Source organism: Anguilla anguilla, chromosome 8 (assembly GCF_013347855.1).
Source record: "Anguilla anguilla isolate fAngAng1 chromosome 8, fAngAng1.pri, whole genome shotgun sequence".
Classification (NCBI taxonomy): Eukaryota; Metazoa; Chordata; class Actinopteri; order Anguilliformes; family Anguillidae; genus Anguilla; species Anguilla anguilla.
Window position 1 is genome coordinate 44069453 of NC_049208.1, and position 20026 is coordinate 44089478.

General features: G+C 38.8%; 1 protein-coding gene across 9 annotated transcripts in view; it reads left to right on the forward strand.

The window, feature by feature from the left end:
- The window catches only part of csmd3b (CUB and Sushi multiple domains 3b), a 938142-nt gene that overhangs the window by 126033 nt on the left and 792083 nt on the right, over positions 1 to 20026 (forward strand). For all 9 annotated transcript variants that reach the window (XM_035430384.1, XM_035430386.1, XM_035430391.1 and 6 more), the window contains exon 2: positions 9961 to 10183. In XM_035430384.1, the coding sequence (XP_035286275.1) occupies positions 9961 to 10183 (223 nt within the window). The remainder of the gene's footprint in view (positions 1 to 9960; positions 10184 to 20026) is intronic.

The window sequence follows — 20026 nt, forward strand, 5'->3', positions numbered from 1 at the left end:
AATTGTCACCTGTTGAAGGAAATGTGCTGTATAAATAAAGTTTGATTTGATGTCACATTTCCTAACAATTTTGTTTTTATTATATTTACAGAGATGCTGATCAGGAAACATGGCCTAGTTCACCACTAGCTAAGAGGCCACGCAGGGGTTGCAAGAGTACACCAGTCTCATCTCATCTTCCATGCATATAGTTTACTTCAATAAATGTTCTAAAATCAAAAGATGTCTTTGTTTCTGTCTTCTAAATGGCTCATTGAGTCTTTGTCTTAGTGGTGGGGAGGCATGCGGCCAAGTGTGAATAGCCTACTTAGCTGGTAGGTCCTCCTACCCAATGCATATTCATAACAGAAAGGCCATTTGCCCTCCCATTCACACCTGGTGTTGAAAAATAGTAGTCACAACACTAACTTTTAGCAATTTATTTTATATTTCTCACTGGATTTGCTAAATTATTTTGTCATCTTTTGATACCCAAGACCCTAATGAACACATTTCAGTGATCCAAAACCTTAGATACAATTGTTTAGTGTGTTTTATTACAACATTCCTGTGCATGTTCAAAACTACTGTTTACAGTTTGTGTGTTTTTAGAGCAATTTACAATCCACATATGATTCTGACCTACTTACTGCTGCCATATTATTGTAGCTGAGTTTGTGGAGTTTGTGCTGAAAGCAGAGATATGAAACATTTTGGAATCACGGCATATAAAGTTAATGAAATTTACACAAATGTCAGAGCATGGCACAATCACAAGTGTGCCTCATTTTACCCTCAGACCCCAGAGGGTTAAAGAGACAGTCAACTTGGTGTATGTAAACTTTTGACCCACTGGAATTTTGATATAGTGAATTAAATATGAAATAAATCTGTCTCTAATCAATTGTTTTAAAATTACCTCTAATGTGAACAAAGTAGATGCCCTAATTGACTTGCCAAAAGAAATGTATGGTAACATGAACTGTGCGGAGTTGTGAAAAAATTGAATTTGAACGTCTCTAACCTAGGTGTGTGTAAACTTTTGGCCTCATCTGTAGGTGTATGTAAACTGGACTGTATAGACTGTATCATGCCATCTGAAAAAAAAAACATGTTTTAAACATACAAAAATAATTTTTCTAAGAAGTTAGTCACCCGTACAATGCAAAATCTAGGCCTGCCATTAAAAGTATTGATATCAAAATGACGCAAAGTTACTGTACTACAAATGATATAGGCTCTTTCCTCACCTGAATTAAACAAGCTGTATTCCAAAGCAATGCTATCCAATGTTTCATAAATTGTTTGAACAATTCCTAAATTGTTTGACTTGAAACAATTGAGGAAACATAGGATAGCATTGCTTTGGAATACAGCTTGTTTAATTTTGCTGAGGAAAGATAGCCTATATTGTTTGTAGTACAGTAACTTTGCGTCATTTTGATATCAACACTTTTAATGGCAGGCGTAGATTTTGCCAGTTTGAATGAATGAGTTATAGACAGTGCTTTGTATGTGTCAGTAACTTGGCATTTTTGTACATTGAAAATGTGTTTTTTACAGATATCATTTTTTTGCTAAGTGTTAGTTATGAGAAAGTGATAAGAGTAATACATATAAATGAAGACTATGAGAAGTATGCGTACAAATACATACATGCAAACACGCATACAGCTTAGGCAGTCCCGGATGTAGACTGGTTTGATTGGGAGGCAGAGTGAGATTTTGGGGGGGCCAAGTTGAGGACATGATTTGTGATGAGCAGTGGAGCCGGCCTGGGTGTAAAAATGCTCAGTAACCCTTTAAGAAACGGTTGTGGATTATGGCTATTCTTGTGTGAATTTGTACAGTCTGATCAACGTGTACCGTTTAGCAGTTTCTCTTTGCTGTATATGTAAAACAACAGCTGTGACAAATGTTGCAGTGACGTAAGTATAAAAGAGGCTTGCACCATCAGAAAAGCAACAGAAATTTCCCCACTGTATGTACTCACTGATTTGCTGACCATCCAATGAGCCTTCATTGACAAAATTATCAGCAAGCTCATTGAATTTGAGCTCCCTGGGTTGCAACTTGTGTACCCTTCTGTCCTTTTCTGTTTTCTGTTATTCTGAGATGCGGTTTTAGTGTTTCTAAGGTTTATAAGGCATTTTGATACGCTTAGCTGTAGGTAGGACTCCTCTTCATTGTTTTCCTTAGCTAGATCACTGCCCTTACATGAGAATTGGAGAAAGAGTACAGGAAAACTTGACAATGGAGAATAGCTGCACAGACATATCTTTGCATATCAAAAAATAACGGTATTACGAGAGAAATAAGGGGAAATTATGAAATCGAGTAGCTGAAACAATATTTTTTTTTGCAGAATGGGCATGTAGGTGAAGTTTGACATGATCACAGACTATAGTGCAAAGAAAATATAGTGACGATGAGCGAGACAAGTTTCGTTATTGAATGGTATATATAAAACAGTATTAGTATTTACTTGTTTATATAGTTGTTGAAGTAACGCATGAAATTTCATAGGAAAACTATTGTACAGATGTACTTTTCTCATGTTCAGTACTAGTAGTTATAATTATGAATGAGTCATGTTTTTAAATGGAATGTTTTAATTTGGTGCTGCAGACAGTACATACGTACTAATTGTATGTGGGTAGATAGAGAACAGGGTGAGGTAACATGAATGTGGAAATGTGGCGTTTGCTGATAATGTTTTCTGCAGTAGCCAAGTGAAGAAATATAGTTAGTAGAAATGCCACAGTGGTCAGCCGTTGTAACTTTTTAAGAAAATCAATAAATGTGCCTTCATGAAATGCATTGAAGATTCTGATATTCTGATAAGTGCAAAGCAATAGTTCAAAAGCAATAGACAATTATTAGTTAGTAAATATAAATGTAAGAAAATACTAGTGTAAGATATAAAAAGATCAGCCTGAGTGCAGGCTGGGATTCGGTCATGCGACCTAGCGCTTTCCAGTCAATGACATTGGCAGTGCACCACTGTCAAGTAGCTGTCCTTGGTGTAAATTTTCTTGGTGAAATGTGTCTGTGGTTTTAAAGAAGACAGGCCAGTAAGCACAGCTGAGCTCCGGTTGTATATATGTGGTGTGGCTATATTGTAGCCGATTAACTGAACATGTAGATGGTATATCATAATACAGCCCATACGTTTGGTGAAAGACGGGGTAGATGTGGTGCAAAAGCAATAGTTGAGAAGTAATAGATAATTATTAGTGTACCAAATAAGCATGTGTAAGAAAGGAAAAATTTGCTTCAGGCAGGGTTTGACCCTGTGCCTGAACAATCCATAGACCGCAACATTACCACGGAGCTACAAACTGACTGTTGCTGTTGAGACTGGAAATTTTCTTGATGAAAAAGATATAAGTCCATTTTGTGTGTGTATGTGACATTTTGTTTGCCTGGTGTAGGTAAATGTCCAATGGGGAGATATATTGTGAATATTTTCTAGCCAGCTGGGATATAGTCACACCAAATGGAATAAAACCGGAGCTGAATTACTGTGGTAAGGATACAAGTGGTAAGGATAAAGGAAGTCCGATTTCGCCACCCTAGGAATTTCACCCAAAGCAATAATCCAATTAACCTATTACAACAGGTTCCCCGGTGCGTTGGGTAAATGAAGACAGAAACGTGTCCCAAAGAAAATATTACTTTTTATGCCAACAAGATGGCTGGAAGTGCCTGTATGAAGAGAGTCAAGCTCTAATATGTTTTTTAACAAGATGTTAAACACCACTGGACAGAAACACCGGAAAATGATGTAAGCGGTAATACAAAGTTTTTATTTCTTTTTTTTTCCCATTAAAAATAACACAGACTTCCAGACTACCTTTGAGCATTTACTAAAAATACCAATAGATGGCGCTAACAACCGAGCCCAGCAGTGACTCGGTGGGAGGTATCCTACCTAAAATGACAACTCACCAGTGAACTTACGTACCACCACACATGCCACCTCATCTGAAACACATCAACTTAGTGTTAAAATCGTGGTTCGGTGTAGTTTAACACTCAGGCAGGCAAACGGTGAAGGAGCTAACCACTAAGCTAAGACCTCCCCTGCTGAGTGATGCTAGGCTCCCCCCCATCAGCCTAAGATTTGGTAGCTACAAAGGAGTAAAACCATAAACAGATTAAAAATGGAAACCAGTTGGTTTGCAGAGGTGTATTCACAACAACCGATCACATACAGAATAGTCAATGTGCCGACCTTGCAGGCGAACTGAGAGATGCTTGTTTATGAAGTAACCCTAGCTCGCTGTTAAACAGAACTAGTGCTGGTACACTGAGACAGCCTGCTCAGCAAATGGAAGATAAGCACCACAGCAATATGTCACAGAGATTGTAGTGACAGCGGCAACCACTACATTAAATAAAAACGTGATTATAAACTAGGAAAAAGAGGCAAAACAGCAGCCTGTCCAAGCAACCTAAAAGGGAAACAACCCAGTCAAAGTTCACCAAGAAACTGCTATATATGAAATATAACCTTGGATGCCATAAGGACAATCCTACTTACAATTACTCTAGTCTACCTCAGGCCCTGGGGTCATTTCTTTGGTACTACTGTTATTTTATGATATGCAAAGTTTGCTGGGAAATATGGTATGATGCTGCCCAATGTCAAGTATCTATTTGTAACGTCAGCAAGCTAGCTGAGGAAGCCAGCAAAGAGGAGTCCTAGCTACAGCTAAGCGTATCAATAAACCCTATAAACCTTAAAAACACAAAAAGTGGACCTCAGAAAAAAAAACAAGGAAAACCAAGAAGGAGAGAAGGGTACACAAGTTGCAAGTCCGGGAGCTGAAATTGAAAGAGATTGCTAATAATTTAATAAATGAAGGCTCATTGGATACCTGTCAAATAAGTGAGTACATACTGTGCTTTATCAAGGAGATTGGTGTTGGGTTTCTAATGGTGCCAGCCTGGTATAGTTTGAACTGCGCCACCGTGCCATTGTCACAGCCATTGTTTTATATATATATACAGCAAAGCGCCAGTGCTAAATAGTACACGTTGATCAGACTGTAAAAGTTCACATAAGAATAACTGTAATCCACAAGCATTTCGTAAAGGGTTAGTTTCCAGTAGCTGTGCTACTCATCACAAATCACTGTCTGCCTCCCAATCACAGCAGTCTTTATAGTAGCTAGACAATAGCTGATATGTCATTATCTACATTTGAACACTGTCTGAATACAATTCTTGTAAAAACCAGGGCTTCATATATACTTGTACCACAGCCACCTTGAATTTTTGTTTATGATTGGTGAGATATACGATTACATGAAATGAAAGTAATTTGCAGAGGGAACACCCCTGGGCTTCTCTTCTGGTGTTCTTTACTTCTGCATTGTATATTAACTTCCTATAACTGATAACCTTCTCAAATTAAGTAACCTGATGACAACCTGATTACTACACATACTCACAAAACACTTTTAAATTAATTTTAAAAAGTCACACGTTTCGGTAACAATATTTTGTCAAATTGAAAATTCTACATAAAATACGCTCTTAAATGAGATACGCTTAAAAAAATAGCATTACTCTTTGTTTAACACAGAAATAATGTTTCTACTCAAATTAAATTGACTAAACATTGTGTACCTAATCTTTAAGGCATACTATGCAGAATTTTACCTTGAAAATTTTATAAAATAACCATGCTAAAGCATGTCTGTGCTGCAGTGGCAATCTCTGTCTTCACACATTTTCGCCAAATCCATGCACCTTTACCTGTATTTGCTATTCTAAAATGTGTTTGGGACGTTTCTGGGTGTGGACATTTCTGTGTGGGGAGGGGTGGGTATGGCTGCATAGATAGCTAGTGATGAAATGAAGACTCTGTGGCGTCAGCTGAAGTTCACCAAGGGGATTAAAAGTGACGTGGAGTTGGCTTGTTTTTTGTTGGACCAATAAGTGAAGTTACCGGCAGTGTGAAGGACTTTTGCAAGGGTCTGAAATTTAAAGTTTCAACGATAAGCCACTATTACGTTCAACATAATGGAATTAAGCTATATTTGAATCTGCCTTCTTACCGTCGCTCAGTAAGAAAAGAGCTTAATTGGGGAAACTTACTCAGCGTGAGTGGGTGGTGTTGAAGATGGAGGAGGACTTCTTTGATTGTAAACACAGACTAAGACATCCTGACGAAGTATTCTTTTAACCACATAACAATGAATCTATAAATTCCAAAATGCACTGAGAATACATTTCATACACAGGAAATGATTAAAAAAAGGTATTTCATCTAGAGGCTATGACGGGTACTAACACATAAATTAAATTCAATTTTGTCACTGAAATTTTGTTACAAAGGCTGAAGAAACAATATTCCAAGCCACAGCTTCATACGTCTTGTCCCACATAGAGAACTGATATTCTGTACTGTCCATAAGGGTGGAACTGATGTCAGGTTTTAGGGGGTCGACAAGTGGATTCTTATTTGGATTCCTCAAGTCTGAAAAATGATCAAGATGAAGCCTGGTCTAAATTGGATGTTGGGAACTATATTTAAGGAATATTATATGAATCCTACGAAAACAAGTTTTCAATTTGCACCATATTAGCTAAGTTTCTCAAGTAAATATTTCTACAAAATAATTGAGAGGATGAAAATTTGCAACATAAAATTTGTTTTGTGAAAGAACCAGAATATTCTGCATTATTATTAGTGTTTTCTAATGAGCTGAATTAATGACAAACTTGAAACTTTATCCTAAAGACTTGGAAGACAGTACATTTTTACTCTTGTATTTTATTTATTTACACCATAGATTTATTTATAACATATTCAGTATATGTAACATATGGACCTCATTTTACACCTCACAGTTACAGTACGTGTGTCTCATTTTCAGATTCCATCTAGATATGATTTAATCGGAATGCATTTACAACAGGAATTAGTATGAATCTCCACTGTTCACACTGAGATCCAATCACAATCTGATCTCACTTCCTGCTCAGACAACCACACATGCGATGTCCTCCTCTCCCTAGTCTCTTGAAAGATATTGTAACTGACTTGATGAAGGCTAACGTTACGGTGTTATTTTTGCTATAAAAAAGGCCTCTTGATAATGGTGGCCATCCATGAAGCTAGGCGAACATGTATTTCTAATTATGTAGTTATTGTATGTAGACTAAACATGCATTCAAAATAGTGTTCAATGTGGTCACAATGCCTCCCTGACCACCTCTGGAGGTGGTTTCGGCGATCAATCAACAATTCATCCTTAATCTTGGGTGCATTTAGACCTATATTTTTATGTGGTCAAGCACTATCCAATTGCAGTTTGATCAACCGAGATGCCTGTTAATGCCAGGTCTACACTAATGTATGTGAATGTATGATTAACTGCTATCACAGGAGCTGGAGCCCATCCATCTTTTTCACAGGGCCTTTTTCATGACCCCCATGTCGACCACAAAATGTGAAATGTGCTTCTTCAAAGAACAATGTGACAAAATCAACTTTAATAACGAACAATCACATTACCTTTCAGAAATGACTACTGTTGTGAAATAAACATTCAATCAGTTCATTTTGAAATGGTTCCATATTGATTATATCAACAATTACTTTGACTCTGAAGTCACCTTTTCTTGAAGAGAGATGATTGTTTATATTGATAGAGAACAATATGGACATATTAACCAATCTACCAGAGTCAGATTACACCCAGAATTTCCACCCAAAAAATTTTCATATGGCTGGTTTGGCTGTTGACTATTTTTAAAATTGTACTCCATTTTCTGATTACATTTATTCAACAGACCTTCAGTGTCAACAGAACTGGACCTGTGAGATTGTGTAAACACCTCACAGCTAGACCAATGAGGGTTTGTAGCTGGAGGGGAAGGCACCGCGTGTTCTCCCTTGGCTGGTGTGATTCAAAACCGGAGATGTTAGTTATTTTTCATCTGTTCGTAAGAACAGGGCACAATTATAATTAAGAATGCACTGGTTCCGTTGCCACGGGTTAGATATGAAGGCGTTGTTTCATATCCCGCTTAAAACTGGCCTGAAACGGATCAGTAGCATTCTGGTTACTCTCCGTTCGTAAACGGGGCTATGCTGTCATCAGAGATATATCCGATCTGTCGCCGGACTGTAAATATCCCAATGGGAGCATCAGAATATTCACAAATGCGCGGAACAACACATCAAATATATCCATGACCACAGCAAGAAAGCGTAACAGTTACTAGGTTTTACCCTCGTGATAATCTGACTCCAAATTAATTAATAAGTTATGTTCCAAATTAGAATTTAGGCTTGATTTAGAATGGAACTCAGTTCGTCTGAAGTTCTACACCGAGGGTCAACGCAGTTTCACCCGGTACGCACCGCGGATGCGCCCGTAACAACAATTTAACTAGCTGTTTGCACACGACACAGCGGTTGTGAGATTTCCCTCATGGGGAGTATAACCTAATTAGGGTTCAGGGACTCTGAAAGGGCCAATATTGGTCATCCCAGGATCAACTTGGTTCTGCTGACGGTCCCGCCTTAACTGAAAACTTGGTGATCAAACAAGTCCAACGGGCAGTTCCCTAGTCATAATTGGGGGAAACCGACTTAGAGGGCTGTTACAAGAACGAAACATTGACCAAGACCACACAAATCAAGTCATTAACAGTTTTAATGTCAGGTAGGTTATACACTTAAAATAGTCAATTTGTAGTTACAGAATTTAGAAAATTTTCTAACAATCAAAGATAAAGATGAGCATACCTGACAGCAGTCTACACACAGAAAGAGTCCTGTGTGGGAAGTCTGATTGCAGACTCCTAGAGGGCCCTGTTCCTCTCCTATAAGAACCCAGCGCAGGCAGGTGGATGTCGCCACAAAAGGGTCATAAAACCATAAATTTACTTGGAGGGGGAAGATTGGAATTTGGTTCAGACAGGATCAGACAGATGGATTTACTAGGAGGAGTGTCCCAAAAATACAGTTTACTTACAAATTTATTAAAATAGATTTTCTACAGGTTTGCTGGTTTTAAAACCTAAACCAGAGCATCACTCGCACAGAGACCATAAAAACCATACCAAATATGAATATTTGTTCTTGTGATTGTCATGAAAACTCTGAAAAACATGAAATAACTGTACAATCTCTTACATGAACCAACTGTCAACTCTCAATGTCTTTCCACAGTGTATCAAGATTGCATAGTGTAGTGTAGCAATGTATTCAACCCAAATCTGCATTTATTTCCTAACAAAAAGTGTGCTTGAGTAAATTTCTTTCCTTATGAAGGTAGGGAGACAAGTTACCCAGTGACACCAGGTGAGGGCACTTTGGCTGTCCCTCAACTGTCCTGAGCAATTTGCCCCATTTCTATCATGTGATTTTATTACTTGCAATCTGAAACCTCCAGGACGTTGGGGTAATTTTAGAATTGCTTTCCCGTAGAAAAGAGGTGTCACTTGTTAACTGTCGCAAAACCAGATGCCAAGGTCTTACGGGCCACTCTGTCCCGACAATATCAGACTCTGCACCTGGCGAATTGCTTTATGACAGTCAGAGAGGAAATTCCACTCTATGCCTGTTCCCGTGGGCCTTACAATTGTAATGTGTGTGCGTGTGGCATAGTGGGTAAGGAACTGGGCTTGTAACTGAAAGGTCATAGGTTCAATTCTTGAGTAGGACGCTGTTGTTGTACCCTTGAGCAAGGTACTTAACCTGCATTGCTTCAGTATATATCATAGCTGTTTAAATGGATGCTATATAAAAAGTTGAGTAAATCGCTCTGGATAAGAGCGTCTGCTAAATGCCTGTAATGTGTGTGTGTGCGCGTGTGCGTTTAAATATCACTGCAGTTTACATACACACTTGTGAGGTTCTGGCATTACTCCTCAAGCTGGGTATCTTTCTATGTCCTCCAGAATATAGATGTCTTAATAATTTGTAGCTTATAAACTCTCTCTTCTCTCTTTCAGGTTTCGTATATACATGTGGTGGGACATTAAAAGGGAGGAACGGTACCATTGAAAGCCCTGGTTTTCCACATGGGTACCCAAATGGTGCAAACTGTACCTGGGTTATCGTAGCCGAGGAGGGGAACAGAATTCAGATTATCTTTCAGTCTTTTGCTGTGGAGGAGGAATACGACTTCTTATCACTGTATGATGGACGCCCTCACCCAGCAAATTTCAGAACAAGGTCAGTACCCACCCCACACCATGATTTATTTGCACACATGCACACACACAGACACACACATACATGCACACACACACACACACTTTCGAGAAGATCTTGATCAAAGAATTAAGGTGATACATCATTAGATGATGACAGATGGGAGAAGCGAAAAGCAGGAATAAAACTTAAAGATGTGAAAATGAGGAACTTGGAATGTTTACTGTCTACATGTTTTGGCAGAGATGGGTGTTGTGGTTCTTTTAAGGGACTTATATCATTTGACTCACTAAAGGATTTGTTCATGGATTTGTTCACTACTCTCATTCAGACTTGTTCTCATTCTCATTTGCACCAGTCATGCAGAGACTTGAAATGGTAAATGGCTGGAGAAATCCCTATGCGGTGCTTCTCGTACTCATACTCTTCTTGTACTTGAACCACCTCAGTGACTTGAAATTGAAAAACTGCCCCAAAATAAATTCCTACAGTAGTGTACACTGTTATTATGCTACTAACATAATTTTTTTGTTAATTAAGTATTTAGCTGACATTTTTACAAGTTACTAAATCTCAATGTTTCACGAATGACACACTACTAGTTTTGACAGAAAGGCAGCATTGATAGCCTGATTTTACTATTCATCTAAATTGGAGTCTTGCTTCTGAGTAAATTTTTTCTTCTGACAGTAGGGAATCTACTGTGATGTATAGGAGCGTATATCTGTTCTTAGTGGTTGTGACCATGTTTAACAGTTAAACAGTCCTGTTTTGCAGTCAGGCAAAATAGATCCATTGCATGTTGCTGCGCTTGAAGTGATACCCACTCAGGCAGATGATGATCTGCTGAAAATCCACAACAAAATTTACTTTGTGTAAATGTTGTTAATGTTCAGATTTATTAAGAGAATCACGTGAAGTTTTATCCAGTACAGTAAAAAGAATAAAAATGAAAGTGTTGATGGGTCTTGTAGTTTCAGTGGTAAATGCTTTTCAATGGGGTCTTGGGACCCTATTGAATGTGTTAGTAATGTTTTGTTAATCTTGCCAAAATGGTAAAAATGAGTAATAAAAATGAAGTGAAGTAGAATAGAATGGCACTCGGAGTCAACCCCAGCCCTAGAGTTGACCCCGACCCTGTCAGAGGTCAGAGTCGAGTGTCAACTGCCCATCACTAGCTCAGACATCAAAAATTTGCAGTTACAACATATATGAAACATTATATAGCCTACATTTACATCTAGGCAGCTATTAATATGACCTGAAACCTTAGGGCTAGCTAGCCAACTATATCAAACTAGTTTGACAGTTAGCTAGTCTTGCTAGCCAGACGTTGTCACGATCAATCCTACGAAAAAACATACCGTTAGCCACATGGTTTCACCGTTGCTTTACCAGATCTGACCCTGGATCCGTCATGTATATTTAGAACTTTAGAACAATGGAATTATTCAAATATGGAGAAGGTAGCTCGATTTTGTAAGTTATCATTATGTCTCCCCATGTTAAGTCTATGGGCAATTTGGTGTCCAAATTTTAAATGTTGAGGTCTCATTTAAATTTTATAAAGTCTACAGCCATTAAAATATAAAAAGCATGCATGTCTCAAAATAACCAATAGAATGATGGGTCTTGCGTCAGTATCAGTTAGGTTTAAATTGAGTTATGTTTGCACAAAAAAAGTATTTTTATGCCAGTTATATTGGGGTATCCACAACACAATAATGGCATAATGTAGCTATACCAAGGTCGGTAGTTGGGAAGTCCAAGGTGATTGTAGTCCACCTGCGAATGGCAGTGAGATTGGAAACATTGTAAATGTTGGGGTCCAAAAATTGCTGTTTTACATGGGAGAGCTGACCAATGCACTGCACTTAGTATAATGAATATGCTAATTGGCAACTTCCCATGCCCTTAAGGCCCCACCCACTTCCTCGTCCCCCACGTAAGGGTAAAGCCACACATCCTCTGACAAGTTCACCTGGCATCGCTTTTGCCTTCCGCCGTCTGCCGCTTGTGAGCGTGTTTTTTTAATTTCTAAAACAGTGTTCATTAAATTTACATTGATTGTACATTTTGTAATCCGCACACAGCAATAATTTACGACTTCTTCTTAACAGAACTATGTGCAATGGGGAAATAAAATTAGAAATCGGGAGACAGTTTACACATCAGATCTTTCATCTGTCTGGTTATTGTGCCATGTTTCCCGGACTTCTGGTCACTCCGCCGGCTTGCCTTGCATTGCCGCTATCCCAGCATGCATTGTGGACACAAAGATTTGATTTATATTGAATGGAAGGGATTATGAATTTGCTTCTCGTCTGAGAATGTATGGCTTTCGTATAAGCCGGCTTAATGTGCACTTCATTCCATGACGGCAACTCGAGGCAACATTGGTGAAATACAGCCATACATGTTTGAGCCTGAGACGGACTCACAGTCTGAAGAAGACGCTTCTGTTCCCCAAAATCGGTGACTCGTGGATGTATCTAAATGGTAAGTTTAGTTCTCTGTTTGCATTTAGTGATATCATTCTCTATCAGTTTGCAACTACTGACAACTACTGCACTAGCTAGGTAGTAAGGTAGCATTAGTCATAGGTAGATGGATTTCAATATCTGAGCTGCGAGCAACTTATATAACAATGACTTTGCTGAGCTATTGATAGTAGACCCATGATAGTAGACCCAAGTTGTTCGCTACCACAGTAAGGCTCTTCTCTACTTATGTTATCTGTGCTTTGCTTAGCTTATGGACAGCTCAAATTGTGGGCAAGATACAGCTATCCAAATTGTGTGTACCTATGACTAATGTAAGGTAAGGTAAGGTAATCTTTATTATCCCCGAGGGGCAATTTGTTGCACAGCCAGCAGTAAATACAAACATCAACAACAAGCAACACACACCAATCAACACACAAACAATTCATACAAAAAAAATTCATACTATTTAAAAGGCCAATAGCAGCAGGGACAAAGTTTTTAAATCTATTGGTCCTGCATCTTGGCAGATTATATCTGCAACCAGATGGAAGTAACGTGAACGACATAGGGGCGACATAGCTCAGGAGGTAAGACCGATTGTCTGGCAGTCGGAGGGTTGCCGGTTCAAACCCCGCCCTGGGCATATCGAAGTGTCCTTGAGCAAGACACCTAACCCCTAACTGCTCTGGTGAATGAGAGGCATCAATTGTAAAGCGCTTTGGATAAAAGCGCTATATAAATGCAGTCCATTTACCATTTAACTCACTGAACAAGGGGTGACTAGGTATGCAAGGATTGACTGGGCCTTCTTTATGGCTCTGGTTTTGTGCAGTTGGGAGAGGTCATTTAGGTTTGTTCCTGCAATTTTACTAAACATTCTGACAATCCCTTCTAACCTGTTCCTGTTTTTCAAGGTAAGTGACCCAAACCAGCAAATAAAAGAGAAGGTGAGAACAGACTCAATAAAACAAGAATGAAACATTCTCATAAAAGTGGAGTCAACATTAAAACTTCTGAGCTTTCGATAAAAGTACATACGCTGATGGGCCTTTGCACAGACAACATCAGTATTTGGTTCAAAGGTTAACTTATCGTCGATTATTGTTCCCAAATACTTGTACTGTTGAACAACTTCAAGAGCCTGGCCATAAATAGCAGCAGGAAAAATAGTGGGAGGCTTCTTCCTAAAGTCGATTATTATTTCCTTTGTTTTAGACAAATTTATGTCCAGGAAGGAACGTTTGCACCAGTCACTAAATTCATCCACCACTGGACCATGGTTAGTGTCATTATTACTGAACAGGGACACAATGACAGAATCATCCGCGAACTTGATGATATGTCTGCCCTCATAATGACACTGACACTCATTCGTATACAAAACAAATAAAAGTGGTGAGAGGACACATCCCTGGGGGGAACCAGTGGAGGATAAAAGGGCATCAAATAAAACACCATTGACTTTCACCTTTTGAGATCTATCAGTTAAAAAGTCAACCAGTCAACATATTAAAACAGGGTCAATGTTGTGGGTGCTGGTAAAATGTGAGGTTGGATACAGTTAAAAGCTGAGGAGGAGTCAATAAAAAGCAATCGTACAAAATTCTTTGCACCATCCAGGTGATCCAGAACCATGTTAAGTAGGGTGCCTGTTGCATCCTCAACACCCCTGCCTGCCCTATAAGCAAATTGGAGTGGATCCTATTTTGTCTGAGTTGCACGCAAAATTTCCTCTTTTATAATCTTCTCAAAGATTTTCATAAAGAGAGCAGTGCCACAGGACTATAGTCATTTAGTGATTTTGGTGCTTTAATCTTGGGCACAGGTACAATCACTGAATTCTTCCAGAGACAAGGAACCATGTGAAGTTGAAGTGACTTCATGAAGATGAAGGAAAACATGTCAGACAACGGTTCTGTACAGTTCTCAAGAAGTCGACCGCCAATATTATCTGGACCAGGACTTTTTCTCTCCTTCTCCCCCCTGAAGAGTTTAAAACCCTTGTCACTATCAACATGTATCAATTTCTGCTCTGGGCAAGCATTTCTATACACAGACAGTTCCTTGCTAAAATCATAAGTATTAAAACGACTTAGACTGCATGCCCATCATAGACTTCACGCCCTCCCATGCTGGGCGTGAATTACCAGTACTCAGTAGGGTGTCTACTTTGCCCAGGGCTGTCCCTAGGATTTTGGTGGCCGTAAGCAAATCTGTCCCAGCGGGGGAAGGGGGGGGGGGGGTGCTGGATTCTGTCGAGCTGGGGGAGGGGGCGGGGTTCGCTTGGTAAAATCCTTCTTACATTACATTGTTATGAAATGTTTGGTTGCCATTCCATTTACAATTTATACCGCTAGTTACGCAATAGGGGATAAATAACGTAATTGCAAAAATAACGTTATTTACCTTAGATAAACATTGGATCGTGTGGCACCCCCTCATGGTCGTGTGGCCCTCCTAGCGGTTGTGGCCCTAAACAACCGCATAGACCGTTTATACCATGGGCCGGCCCTGACTTTGCCCTTATATTTGGTAAATGGTAAATGGACTGCATTTATATAGCACTTTTATCCAAAGCGCTTTACAATTGATGCCTCTCATTCGCCAGAGCAGTTAGGGGTTAGGTGTCTTGCTCAAGGACACTTCGACACGCCCAGGCCGGGGTTTGAACCGGCAACCCTCCGACTGCCAGACAATCGGTCTTACCTCCTGAGCTATGTCGCCCCATATTTAAGTTTAGCAAGTTTAAGTTCCTTCTTAACTTGCTTCTGCAACGAGTGTCATCCCCCTATTTAAAACTAATGTTCCTGTGTTTTTAACAGATTTGAACACCCATAGTTTGTTATTAAGAAAAATATAAATTTATTTCTGGGGATTACTAAATCTTCACAAAAATGTATATATGTGGAGACAGTCTCAGTGAGTTAATCCAAATCGAAGCAAACATTTTTAAATAAATATCAATCTGTGCAATTGTAACAATCCTGGAGACACTGAAAAGACTCATCTGACCAGACCGAGCGTCGCTCAGGTTTTGTTCTCTTCAGGACAGGTTTGTAGATCGGAGCCAAATAAACAACATTGTGATCGGACATGTTAAGAGGAGCTCTGCGCAAAGATTTGTAAGCTCCTTTAATTGAACCATAACAAAGGTCTAAACATTTCATATGCCTAGTAGGACAAGTTACATATTGATAGAAGTTACTAAGCGACTTTCCAGGCTTACGGTGATTGAAGTTGCCCATAACAAAGTTAGGTGCGTCCGGTGCGATACTCTGTAGCCTGTGCACTGTTTTCGCAATAGCCCAGGTTGCGGTGTCAACATTAGCCATTGGGTGAATATACACAAGTGTAACAAATATCTGTGGAAATTCCGTTGGTAAATAAAACGGTCGTAGAGAAACAGACAAAAGTTCAATGTCTGGAGTGCACAATTTTTCCCTGACAGCATCTGTGTTGCACCAGTTTTTGTTGACATATAAACACAATCCTCCTCTGAGTGATTTCCCAGTCACTGCTGAGTCTCTATCAATTTGCAACGGTACCCCAAAACCATCGATTTCCAGATCGGTTTGTAGGTCCTTCTTCTTGAGCCTCGTCTCAGACAAGTCAATAAGACAGGCATTCCTGAATTCCGATAGGAACTTGACATTCGCCTGCAGTTCATCAACCTTGTTACGGAAGGACTGTACATTGGCAAGGATGATGGATGAGGGAAGGGGAATCCCCCAATGGCCTAACATGTATTTTGTGGGTTTGGTAGCTATTCACATTTAGTAACAAATTCAACCTAAAAAAGGTGAGCGTAGGTACCGTAGTAGGTACTGTACTTGTAGCCAATAGGCTACCAACTGCCTAAATTACATTCGCAAAGTTCTTAAGTAGATCTCAGTACTATCGTAAATACATACTGATCGATTTAGACAACCAGCCAATGACGATTTCTGTAGCTTATTTAGCAATGAGCTACAAAGGATACCTATGAAAAGTGTAGATAGCAAAAGTTCCCTTTTCAGACATCAGTAAATAAAATAGATAAATACTTAAATGTTAAGGTCAACTTGCTGCTGTGGTCCCAGTATATAAAGTAGTCATGGTATTGTTTCAAAAACAATAACTTCAAAACCCATCGACTTTTGCACGAGGCACTGGAAGCAGTCATCTGTAAAATGTGTGCTACAACCACAGATTCCCTCTATGCTCTCAAGTATATACACTTGATTCTTATAAACATAAACTCATCCATTTTTGTTATAGAACAAGATCTTTGGGTAATGAGTGGAATGAAGTTCCTCCCTCAGGAGTGCATCCTAAAATTGTGCCGTCTGCCATGTTCAACAGACGAACGGTCACAACAATGTCACTAGTTTGGTTTCTGTGCAGTAAGGTTTCAGTTTGTAGGTTCAACATTTGTGACATCACAGATTTTGCTGGTTCGTGTTCACTTCCAACTCAGATTTCAAGGAAGTATGGAGCAACTACATGGCAATAATGTGAAAAGGGGGTTCTGGTGACAAGTTCTGCATAAACATAAATCTGTATAGTGAAAATCATGCTGCCAAGAGGAGTTAACCATTTAAAAAACACATCTTTGAGTGGAGGCGTTCTTTAACCTTATGAACCCGAAGATGCCTTTTGGCATCACAATTGACTACAATTCGTCGTTGACGAAGATCTCCGTAATTTCCGAAGCTGACTTGTTTTTCTTTATTTTATCAATGAGGGGAGGGTCTAAACTTTGAGTGGCATGTAATTTGTAGCCATTCAGGTGCAATCTATGGTGCTTTAACTATGTCAACAAATCACGCGTCGGAGAGGACTGTGCCATAGCTCATGCTGAACTTTGTTAGTTTGAGAGGATGAATAAGTACTTTTATTTGGCATGGATCCATTTGTAGACAATATTGGGTGAGTTCGTTTAGTCTTTGAATCTGTCATTATGCTGAGAAATTGGTAAACCATTTTTATTGATAGTATTTGCGTTTCTCTGCAAATGCGTGAAAACACGCTGGTATAATAAAACAAGGACGGTAAATATATATATAATCTGCATCATTCCGTTGCTACCATTAATGTAACAAACTTTCTTGTGTCTACAGCTGCAGTTTCTTGCTGCACTTACTAATATTGAATATAAACAAAAGACAATTTATGCTGCCAATGTCTAAATAAATAATATGGTACTCTGTGCGCAGCACGCAGGTAGCAGGGATGGCAAATTGATATTTTGTTTTCTTTCAATGTCGTATTTTTTATTTGAAATATTTATTATTATTCTAGCTGTCTCTGAGGCACTCTGAAATGTGCATTTTCTGCTAAGCTAAGCAATGGATTGGAATAAGTGTCTGACGCCTTTTTTTTTCTCAGGGAACTGCTATCAGCATGTCAATGCATTGCCCCGCCTCCAATGCCCTCAGCTCTTCAATTAACTCCCCCTGCCCCCCTCCTCTCCCCCGTAACTCCAACAGCAGTGAAAATAATATAGTAATAATAAAGTGATATTTTAGTTTTCTTTGTAGTTTACTATTGTTCAAAAACAAAACAAAAAAAGATTATACCATAAATAAAAATATCTTTGGTATATAGTATATATATTATGGTATATAGCTCTTGGGCATTAGTTACAATATATATATATATATATATATATATATATATATATATATATATATATATTGTATTTCAATTGTGCTTTTGGAATAAAAACATATTTCTATCAACATTTTTAGATCTAGTGTCCTTTCTGGTGCAAGGCTCAGGTGCCAGGCTCTTCATGTACATAATGCCACATTGTAAAGCAATGGCAAGTTCAATTGACATGATATTTGGTGTGGGTACTACATAGCTACACCTTGGACTTACATTGCAGCGCATTTTCACTGTGGTGAGACATGTACTTTACATTACAATATTACAAATAACATATTTTATATTCATATATTAATACTTTACAATTTTTTTTTTTGCTTTGAACTGCTATATTTGATTATCTAACTCATAGAAGTAGAATTTTTTAGATTTGGGTTGCCAAGAGGATTCTGATAAAACTGGTATGTAATACTTGGGGCTTCTTCTTAATTACCATGTTTAAAAAACTGTAAAAAGAAAAAAAAGAAAAAAAGAAACGAACCATTTCCGCCTAGGGGTTAAAGCTTTTGGATTTTAGATCAAAAGATTTATATGGAACAACAGTAGAAATGATCAGCTTTTATTTAATGGTATTTACTGTACGTGCATATATATTTTAGCATTTTACAGAAACAGGTGTTTTTGTGTTGAGCCTCCACATTTTCTGCCATGCAAAATCAAGTTAACTGATGACTGACAGGTGTTAACTGTTGCTCAGGTGTTTCTTTTTGCATGGATTGTTCACACATTGAGCAGTAGTGAGTGTCTAGTCTTGGTTTTAGCCTTTGTTTTTATCTGTGTAGTCAGAGGAATACACCATCATGAAGACCAGTGAACTAACTATGGCTAAAAAACAGCTAATCTGTAAACTGAGAGAACAGAATAATTCATGAAGAAGGATGGCACAGAAACTGTGTATATCAAGTATAGCAGTTTGTAAAGTCTTGGAAACAAAAGAACCACTATTGGACAACTGCAGTTGATGACAGATGAATCCTAAGAGCTGTCAATAAAAACCCTAAAACAATGATCCGTGACATCACCAACATTTTCCAGAGAGCAGCAGTGAAAAGACCTCAAGCTACCATTTGCAGAAGAGCTGGAGAGCAGAATTGTCGAGGCTATACTGCAAGATGCAAACCTCTCATGAGCAGCAGCAATTGAAAGGTTAAATTAGAATTCACCGAGACGAGCCAGAAGAATTCTGGAACAAAATTTTATGAACAGATGAGACCAAAATAAACCTTTTCCTAAATGATGTCATGTCGGAAGTATGGAGAAAGGACCAGCCCATGATCCAAAGCGCCACTCTCCCACTTATATGAAATATGGAGTCAGTAGTGTCATGGCTTGGGCACATATGCCTGCTTCTGGAACAGGCTTGCTCATTTTTATTGATGATGTAATGGAGGGTGGCAGGAGTAAGATGAATTTGGAAGTGTACTGACAGATTTTGTCTGGCTATGTACAAAGAAATTCTTCCAGCCTCATCAGCTGGCATTTCATCCTGCAGCAAGACACTGACCCCATACACACTGCCCATGCAACATTTATCAATGGAAAAAAGTAGAAAGTTTTGTACAGGCCAAGCCAGTCACCAGATTGAAATCAGATCGAGCATGCATTTCACTTGGTGAAGAGGAGACTGAAGACAGAAATGCCCAGAAAGGCAGATCAGATAAAAGAGGCTTCAGTGAAGGCCTGAAAAGGCATTTACGAAGATACCGAATGTTTGGTGATGTCAATGGCT